General features: G+C 43.0%; 2 gene segments (V, D, J or C); both read left to right on the top strand.

The window, feature by feature from the left end:
- The first annotated feature begins 4,229 nt into the window (after nt 1-4,229).
- LOC113831689 lies at nt 4,230-4,802 on the top strand. The segment is given in 2 exon segments: nt 4,230-4,275; nt 4,369-4,802. Coding segments are annotated over 2 exon segments (480 nt in total).
- Nucleotides 4,803-7,952: 3,150 nt separating this feature from the next.
- LOC113838513 lies at nt 7,953-8,376 on the top strand. The segment is given in 2 exon segments: nt 7,953-7,998; nt 8,081-8,376. Coding segments are annotated over 2 exon segments (342 nt in total).
- The last annotated feature ends 2,061 nt before the right edge of the window (nt 8,377-10,437 follow it).

Here is a 10,437-nt window from a genome sequence, read left to right as displayed (position 1 = left end):
AATAGATTAGGTCAGACCACAATTGTGCAACAAGTGTAAGATAAATTGGATGATAATTTGACTCTGTGTCCAATACACTAAAGACAGAGCTGTCTGTTACCCAAGATGAGTGCAGCGTATTTATGATAAGACAAACACAGAGAGATCCTCCATGTCTGAGGCCTTAGAGGCTAGGCTGTGAGAAGAACGTGATGAGCTAAAGAATATCTGTAGCCTGGATGAATCAATGGGTCACAAACAAAACACCTGTGTCTCTAGAGTTGAGATCCTCTTCCTGGGCGTTCCCCTTCAGGAAGAGCCTGCATGACGTGAGAGAATGGAGGACAATGGCTGGAGAAACTTTGCAGCTGTCACTGAGAAGTCCATAGTGTGTCATAGATGTATTCAAGGATCAGATCTCCCTGAAGCTGAGCTCTGCTCCCACTGAAGACACAGCCCTGCCTTACACTGCAGCAGACACAGTGAGCAGGCTCCCTGTGTGCCCAGAAACAACCTCAAGCTGAGGATGTTCAGGACCAGCAGGAGGCGCTGTAGACACAACTTTCACCAGGAAAGAAAATATAGTAGATGAGAGAAACATCTGGAGAGTGAGGAGTTCTCTGAGACCCTAAGGTTTCCTGTCCTGACCTCAAATAACTGCCAAGACCATGTAATTCTCCTGAAGTAGCTACTACGACAAGACTCCAAACTTAGTAAAATAAAAATTATTTTGTTAATTAACATTGCCCACACTGATGTGTGTTTAAGGGAATCCCAGGAGGAAGGAAGAGCCAAGTTTTTAGACCATGATTTCTCACTGGTCTAGAATCTTCTCTCCTCCTTAAGACTGTGAACATCAGGTACAGATCTGCCCTGCTCTGTGTTTTCTAAACCAAAATCTCCCAATACCATTGTCTCTCCTGTGTCTATGTCATGTACAGAAATCTATGAGCTGACCTGTATTCTACTCTGCTTGACTCTTGTTGCTAAACTTGGAGGCCAACACTGTTCCCCCACGATATCCTAGAACTCAGCTGGGTCATCTACAGTTCTGGACCTGGAGCCCATTCAAATGTGAATTAGTAGATTAACAGATCTAAGAGCCACAGGTTCAATTGTCCTGTCAGCATGTCAGTCACCACTCAAACAGTGGAGGCTGCACACAGAGCAATCTGGTGTCATTCTTCATAATTAAATATATTGACTGAGAAATCAAACAGATGTGCATCCCCTATGTTAACTTCTGTAGCCTCTAGAAAAGGAAAGCCTGACTTAAGGACCCCTGGAAAATTAGGACTTATAATTTTCTGGGACAGAGGACTGAGAAACAAAAGAGAAGTGGATGTGTGATGGAAGTGAGGACGTCCTTCTGGGAGGTTGAGCAGGTCACCTGGAGGACTTCTTTCCTGCTAGGGGCCCAGACTACAGTAACACAAGGCTCAAACAGAATCCATGGAGTCAGGGTCTTTGGCATTTTAAATGAGGGTGTTAAATGAAAAGACTTGCAGACTCTATGCATGGTTTCTTTCCTTCTTTATGCTTTTTCTGAGTTCTATTCTCTTGTCTCATTTCTATCCAGAAATGTCCTTTCTTTCTCTCTTAATGTTTTCTGCCTTCTGATTCTTATTTTTCCCTACAGTGTTTATACCCCAGCAAAATCTTTCAAGCAATATAAAAATTACAATATGGTTACTCTCAGATTTTCAAGAGAATAATTACAATGAATATAAGCAAATAGAACAGCATATTTTCCATATCTCTTATAAGCAATTCTGTCTATTAGGCTATTTTTATTATGTTTTGTTTTAATTAGGAGAACACACATACCTTGGCTCAGCAAGGGCTGAATATCAGGAAAAAAATAATACTTCCATTGATAGTGTGGCTACAATCTGTCAATTTTTATTGCAGAAATTTCTTGTCCTCCAAAGCCCACTGTCCTCCCAATGTCTTATTGCACCAAAAAGGTTGGACACCATCATGAAATCTTTTGCTCAGATATAAACCACAGAGTCAGGATAGGAAGGAAAGAGGGGTTCCCTTATGTGTGAATTCTGGGGAACTGTCAACAGAAAAATTAATAGTAACATAAATGCTGGGTTGTTGTTCGATATGAACTAGTGGGACTCGGGCAAAGTGCATAGGGCTGACTTCTGTGGAGACAGACTGGATGTCTCAAGAATAAACAAAGCTTCCATTCTCCACAAAACTCCATCTTATTACTGTCATCATTCTTCCCAGTCAAACAAGAATCCCAGGACGACAATCCTGACCTGTACAGTATTGCTGAGAAAGTATAAATCTGTATACAAACATTTCATAGCAATCCATATGGAGGAGTGAGATTAATCAATTGGAGACCTTGTTCTATCAAAGAAAACACACAGGAACCCAGTCTGAAATACCATTATAATTTACAATTAAATCAAGTCCACATGAGCAATAACATTGCTAAGTATTTTTACAATGAGGCATCAAAAAGATAAACAAATTAAATCAGTTATGCAGAGCCTGGGGAGTAAATGCAGAGGGGCCAGCAAAGGTGTTTCCTGACTCTATTCAGAGTTTATACCTCTCAGTTAACCACATACAATGCCCAGGAGACCATTTCCTAGGGCAGTTAGAACCCTCTCCTAGAAGGACACAAGATCAGTTAGCTCCTAGAGTGTATGTCACTCTTCTAGGAATGCAACAATAATAGAAATGACACAAGTCAAAGACCCTCTCAATCACTATGAAGACAGCACACTTCATAAAATAATTATTTTCTCTATTGGAAAGTTAGAACCTTCCAATCTTGTCTCATGGAAAGGCAATTTCAAGGCTCTCCATGCTGAGTCTCCCCCATGATCACTATGGAGTGTCATGTCCTAGGGAGGGTCAGGACTGCAGAGATGGAGAAACATCAGAGCCAGACCCTAGAATGGAGGCTTCAGATTTTTCTCCAACTTTGTCACTCATAGACATGGTAATTTTGGTGCTTTTGAGATGTTTAAAAACAGTGAAGGCCAGGGGAGGAAAGTTTCTGCAAAACCCAAGCAGTCTGGCAATGATGAGAAGCAAGAACCTAGAGGATTAGAGGCCTGCATGCTAAGTAAAACAATGTCTGCCCAGAAGTGTTGAGAAGCAAGACCATGGTGAAGACTGTCTAAGATGTGGGAAGGAGCAAAGACAGCATGATGGCGGGGGAGGAAGGTCACAGGAAGAGAGTTTACTGTGGAAAGGTAGGAGCTACAGGACCTGGTGGTGCAGCACAGGCCAGTCCCCCAGGGACCAGGAGGATCTTCTCTGTGGGAAAGAGCAGGCCTAGCTGGTGGTGAGAGAAAGAGACATCATTGAGGATTCCGAGAGCAGAAGGAAGTGGCTGCAAGGAACGAGGCCCCCTGGGTGTTTTAGGGAGGTCACAGAGGAGCTGTCTGTACCTTTGCAATGGGGAAGAACAGATCTATATGGTAGATGGGGTTGGTCAGTCCTGGTGAAGCTAAATCGTGAACACAGGTATTCAAAAAGCACTTTTATCATTGGTCAAAGGATAGTCTCAATTAGTATTTATATTTGTATAGTAATTCTTTCATTGATTTGAGAATCAATCTTAGAGGTTCAAGCAGGATATACTGTAGCACTAAGCTGTGTTCTCAGGCAGATATTGTTAATTCAATTTTAATGTAATCATTCATTATTCACTGAGCCTTATACAGAATTTCTTAAATTGTTATATTTTAGTTTTTCTCATGTTAATTTCCTATGAAATTATTTAATAGTTTATGCAACGACCATAAATGTGCTTACACATACAAGCATGATAAAGTAAGACTGAAAAGTTATATTTAAATGTAAAACCATGAACTCATTCTTCTCTATTCTTTTCTGACACACAGTTTCATATACACAAATCACAACTCAAAACTATGATTCTCCTGCTCCAACTCCTTGCCCATCTTGCAGGACTGGGGGTGAACACAGGGCATCAGACACGTAAAACACTCTACCAACTGAGCTCTTTCCCCAGGACAGGACACATTGATGCTTTAAATGCCACTTTTGTTCTTATTCCATCACGGATATTTGGACCATAAACTGTCTCATGTGAGACTCACATTCCTCAGCTCATGATATAGCAGAGACATGCAAATTCCGTTCTCCTCTGCACATGAAAAGAGCCCTGACCCTACAGCTCTGACAGAGGTACCCAGCTCTGGCCTCACAGGTCCTTCCATTCTGTGGTCATCACTAAACATTCAACACTCAGCATGGAGATGAGACTGAGCTGGGTTTTCCTTGTGGTTCTGTTCAAAGGTAATTTATACATAAGGAGAGATACTGTGTGAGTGGACAGGAGTGAGAGGCACAGTGGACATTTGTGAGAGTTTACGGATTCTCTTTTCACAGGTGTCCAGTGTGAGGTGCAGCTGGTGGAGTCTGGGGGAGGCTTGGTGCAGCCTGGAAAGTCCCTGAAACTCTCCTGTGCAGCCTCTGGATTCACCTTCAGTGACCACTGGATGAACTGGGTCCGCCAGTCTCTAAGGAAGGGGCTGGAGTGGGTTGCAGAAATTAGAAACAAAGATTACAATTATGCAACGTACTATGGGGAGTCCGTGAAAGGCAGATTCACCATCTCAAGAGACGACTTCAAAAGCAGCCTCTACCTGCAAATGAACAGCTTAAGAGACGAGGACACTGCCATTTATTACTTTACTACAGCCACAGTGAGAGGACTTCAGTGTGAACCTGACACAAACCTCCCTGCAGGAGCGCTCAGGACCAGCAGGGGGCGAAGGTCATGCATGGAGGGAGGGACAGGGCAGGAACAGGTGCAGACATGACTGAGGGCTGGTTTATGTGGTCACAGCTGTCGCCCCATCTCAGGATGCTCTCTGTGTTTATGTTCTTTGGGGTCTGAAATAACAGAATTCTCTTCTGCCACAATTTACAATATACACCACACAGTCTAACGTGAATTACATGTAAAAACTCATCTCTGATAGTAGAAATGACTCTGGTGATGACACAGGATCAAATGCTAAGTGAGGTCTGCAGTATTGGTGATGATTTTCCCTCATGAGATTCAGACAAAGACTCAGTGGTATCCAGTTAGGACAGAGACTGGATTAGGGGAGTCACAGGGGAGGTGAGGCCACACTCAGTGACCCCCCACACCCTAACAGGTCTCAGGTCTTCTGTTTCTCTGAGCACTGTGCACATCAGGCACAGATGTGACCCATTTGTATTTTCTCTGATGCAGTTACTTCACCTGTAACTTTCATCATGGGGTCTCCTGTTACATTTTGTTCTTCTAACTCCTGGTCTTTGTTAAAAACAGACATGAGCCACTTACATGAAACTCAGCCAAGGCTGTCACTCTAGGACTCAGGGAAGGTTGTTAGTGAATAAATAAAAATAAAAGTTAAAGGAACGGGACTGGTCACAGGTATGGTGGAGGAGATCATTGTTTATTATAGACATATAGGAGAGCATACCCAGAGGCGTGAACATCTGGGAAAATCCAGAGTGGACACTACCCTGGGTCATGTGAGGAATGGGGGAGGGTGGGGGGAAGACAGGGGAAGCAGGTGAAACAGCCAAGAGGCCCAAAGGAGAGATGAAAAGGATCAGGTAACTGAAACATTTGGATTTATATACAGAAGAGAAGCTCAGGTAGGGAAGCCCAGCCCAGGGCTGCAATGTTTAGGGAAGGAGGAAGGACTTGCCAGCCAGCAGGACCCTGTAACTGGTAGGGTCTGAAGGATTTGGGAAGAATGTGGTGTCCACTCACTGCCTTGATATATTAAGTAGGCACCTCATCCATTTGTCCCAGGTTTGAAACCCATAGCCCAGTCTATTATTGATGATAATCAAATGATTAGGAGCAATGTGTAATCTTCTCTACAACTACTTCCTGCTGACACTGAGGCATCATTGTTGGGTGGTTTAATGTTTGATTGTAATAAAGTGCATGCCAGACTGGATAATGGGAAGTCAGGCATTTATTTAAAATCACTCAGGGATAAATGTAATAAGGTAGAGAACCACCTCAGTCTTCTACCCAGAGGCCCAGAAGCTGAGACCTGATCTGCAAACACCACCCAAGACAAGAGCTCCCCTCCCAGTCTGCATGCAGAACCTGAGACTCCAACAGAAAGGAGTTACTACCTCAAACACTATTGGACGGATGAGTTCCCACAGCAGTGTGGGAACAAAGAAGCTGGAATGCTGGCCCTGTCCAGGCTGATCAGGCTCTGAGGTAACTTCTAAGACTATGGACATGTGGACACTAGTTGGAGCAATTTGTGAGGCAGGGCCACCTAAGTTGAGCCACTTTTACCTTGTCGCAAGATCCAGAGTTTGAGAGAATACCTGGACCTATTGCTGGAACAGTCTGCAATATATTTTAAATCTGATGCAACAAATAGACTAGGCAGAAAGGGTAAAATCAGAAGTTTGGGAGATTTTTTGTCTGTGTGTACATTTGGAACTTTTTTAGTTCCATGGACCTTGTGATTCAGATAGAGGAGGCCAAGAGCAGGAGACAGGGACAGAGACAGAGACAGCGAGATAGAGAGTGAAGGACATCCCACCTTCAGGAGTAGGGAAAGTAAGCAGGAATACTAGGGAACACAGAGAAGCAGAGGTGGCCTGAAAGCATCCCTGACTGAGGGAGTGCTTTGGTTTATCAGGAACTGGAAGGCACACAGTGTCCCAGGGGCCGAGGACTCTGACCTGGTAACCTATGACATGTGCCTTTCAATGTAGCAGGACTGGAACAACTCCATGATTCCAGGCAAAATGTGAAAGGTCAAGCAATAACAAGAAGATTAATTTTCAAAGGTTCAGTGACTTAGCATGCCATAATTCTCTGTGGTCACTCTGCAGAAACAGTGTGTAGGGATGAGCTGGATCCAGCTGCCAGCAGGGAAGTCGATGGTGTTGAGAGAATTATTAGTAATGATAGAGGCACCGCTTACAATCAGTCTTTGCCACATCATTCAGTGCTTCCAGGAAAACAAGAGCCTATTTTCCTGAAGATGAGATCTGTGAAGATTGAAGTAGTTGGAATATGTTGCTGCTCAAGCTACACTTTGAAACTTTATTGTAAGCCAAGGCATATCAAGACCAGCAGGGGTCACAGTGTAGCCACACATCAGCAGGATAGAAATGAGATGAGGGCAGGAGGGGACACCACACTCTCTGTGGACTCCTTTTAAATGTCTGTGAGCTGAATAACACCTGATGCAGTTGGTAAGTGACATCTCCAATATTCAAACACAGTAAAATCTCTTTGGTAAATAATTTTTGTTTGTTTTATTAAGATTTGTTGTTGACGTTTGAGAAATATTTTTCCTATACTATTTTTAGATCACAATTTTACTACCCAATTCCTCCCTGATCTTTAATACCTCCTTACCACTCAACTTTACAATGTCTCTATAAAAAGTCAGCACACAGACAAAAAAGAAAATGATAAAACACCATACACACACAGACAGACAGATTCACACACACACACACACACACACAAACAGGAAACACACAGTGGTAAGCTGGAAAAGCAAATATTGTTAGCTCATGAGAGAATAACACAAATTCTGCCAAATTAGGAGCTTTTGAAATATCTAATCACAATTATTAAACCCATCTGAAACCAATATTTTAACCAAGAGTACCAAGTATCTGAGGTTGGGATTCTATTTCTAAATACAGGGTTTAGTTCAAGACATATCCACAGGGTCTGCACAGGTCTCAGGAATTGCAGCTTCCTCACATAGGATGAAGATTTGGACCCCAGAATCCTGATACTGACCCAGGTGTCCTCTACCTCCTTATTTTCCAGTTGGATTAGGTCCTTATCTAAGAAGTACCCTGCTCATGAATATGCAAATCATGTGAATCTATGTGGTAAATACAGGTATGTCCACACCACCAACAACATATGAGCAGTGTCCTCTCCACAGTCACTGAGCACACAGGTCCTCACCATGGGATGGAGCTGGATCATCATCTTCTTTGTGTCACTAACCACAGGTAAGGGGGTTTCCAGTTCCAATGCTGAAGAAGCAACAGGAACTGAGGAGACAAAGATTTCCACTCTGCCTTTTCTCCACAGGTGTCTACTCCCAGGTTGAGCTGCAGCAGTCTGGTCCTCAGATGGTGAAGCCTGGCTTCTCAGTGAAGTTGCCCTGCAAAGCTTCTGGCATCACCTTCACTGACTACTATGTTATCTGGGTGAAGCAGAGGCCTGGACAGGGACTGGAGTGGGTTGGAGATATTGATCCTGAAAATGGTGATACTGACTACAATCAGAAGTTCCAGGGCAAGGCCACAATCACTGCAGACACATCCTCCAGCACAGCCTACATGGAGCTCAGCAGGCTGACGTCTGAGGACTCTGCCATCTATTAAGGTGCTATACACAGTGTTACAACCACATCCTGAGTGTGTCAGAAACCCTGGAGCAGCAGGAAGCTGCCCTGGGACTGACATGAAAGAGAAGATCAGCCTGGGGACTTGCTCAGAAATAAGCAATCGGAGTTTCTCTTTGTTTGTCTCCTTAAAGGCATATATTACTTTTGTCAACTTTTCAAAGGACATCTAAGTACAAAGTGGTGTTCATTAGAATCCTCAAGAGTACACCATATCCTTAGGAAACCTCCATCAGTCTGCACTGACACAGTTTTTCATTTTTTCTTTTTTGTTTTTTTCGAGACAGGGTTTCTCTGTGTAGCTTTGCAGTCTATCCTGGCACTCACGCTGTAGACAAGGCTGGCCTCGAAGTCACAGAGATCCGCCTGTCTCTGCCTCCCAAGTGCTGGGATTAAAGGCGTGCACCACCAACACCCACTGACACAGTTTTTCTTTAATAAAACAATAAATGTACAAAACTGTGATGATGAATTATGATGACAATATATACAAATTTTGATTGATGAGAAATTTTGGAGCAAGAGCAGAGAATAAATTATAACACAGTTGACCTGTCAATTCCAAATCTGTGCAAATAAAATCTCCTTTCGCAGTCTTAAGTCTTCAGTGACTTCAAGGTATGTTGTTGACTCTGACCATTTGGCCCGGCACAAGTTCCCATACCTTATAATGAAAGACATATTTATATCAGAATGCACTGCCTTGTTAGTATGATTCCTATAAATTGGACACATGTATTATTAAATTATTTTTACAGGTCACTTTTATCAACTGGAGGCATGTGCATGATATTGGAGGCAGGTTCTGATATTATACCTTAGTCTCAGCTGCCATAGTTATTGCATTTCCACTCCAAGTACCCAGCTCTACAGTACCAAGTCTCTACAAACATGGACATACATTGCTATGGTATCAACTCTACAGTCATTGGATACCAGCTCCTCATCCTCATGCTATGGAGTATTTGGTTTTCACTAGTGTGTGAGTAACAAGCATGGAGACCAAGGATACTTAGTCATCTCAAATGTTGCATTCAGTGTGATGTCCCATATCTCATAACATTAGTTTGCATGTCCCTATATTGTATCCCCTTCCTAGTAATGATAACTCTTTCTGCCAGCTACCTGGGTTCTGCTGCTGCTCAGGACCCCCAAATAACACACAGAGACTTCTATTAGTTACAATGCTGCCAGCCAATGATAGGATTTCTTATTTGCTCTCTCAGTCTTAGTTATCAACCATAACTGGTAATCTATATATTTTATAAGGACTTATTTTACCTAGGATTCTGGCCGTATGTGTCTGCTCTTCCTGAGATCACATCGTGACTCTCCTTTTAAAATGTTTCACAGAATCCTCCTTCTCTCCTAGTCTCGCCTAACTTGCTTCCCTATTGGCCAACAGTGCTTTATTTATCAACCAATAATACAAACATATACACAGAAGGATCTCCTCCATCACCCCCCATGACAAGTACAAGTTCCATGTCCTTAACACAGGCGAAATATGTGCTTTATGGTTTGTGGCAGACATGAATGCCCAGGCCAATTCTATGTTCGAGATTATGCAAATCCATGCTGAATTTAAAATACTACTTGACACAGCAATGATTGTATAAAGTACTCTCTTCTCTTCCTCCAACTGGGGCACCGGGAATGACCAGAAGCCAGGAGAGTCTTCCACTCCTGGCCCCAACTCAATGGAATTCTCTGATGTACCAGGAAGGCATCTGTTAGTGTCTGTAAAGACATGACTTTAAGACTTATCTGGTGTCTGCCGGGGGAGTCATTTTAAAGCCCAAACACCTCAGACTGCAGAGTCAACCACTGTGTACAGCCATGTGGGAATCAGTGTGGCTTTTCCACAGGAGGCTGGGAATAGATCTATCCCACCACCCAAAATCACCACCCTTGGCTATAAACCCAAAGGACTCCACATCTTACTAGAGACACTTGCTCAGCCATAGTCATTGCTGTTCTATTCATAATAGCCAGAATTAAAAACATTGTAGATGATGTCAGTAGAAAAACAGAAGAAGAA

The sequence above is a fragment of the Cricetulus griseus genome, chromosome 5, assembly GCF_003668045.3.
Source record: "Cricetulus griseus strain 17A/GY chromosome 5, alternate assembly CriGri-PICRH-1.0, whole genome shotgun sequence".
Classification (NCBI taxonomy): domain Eukaryota; kingdom Metazoa; phylum Chordata; class Mammalia; order Rodentia; family Cricetidae; genus Cricetulus; species Cricetulus griseus.
Note: the sequence above shows the minus strand (reverse complement) of the source record. Positions and strands in the feature narration are given on the sequence as shown.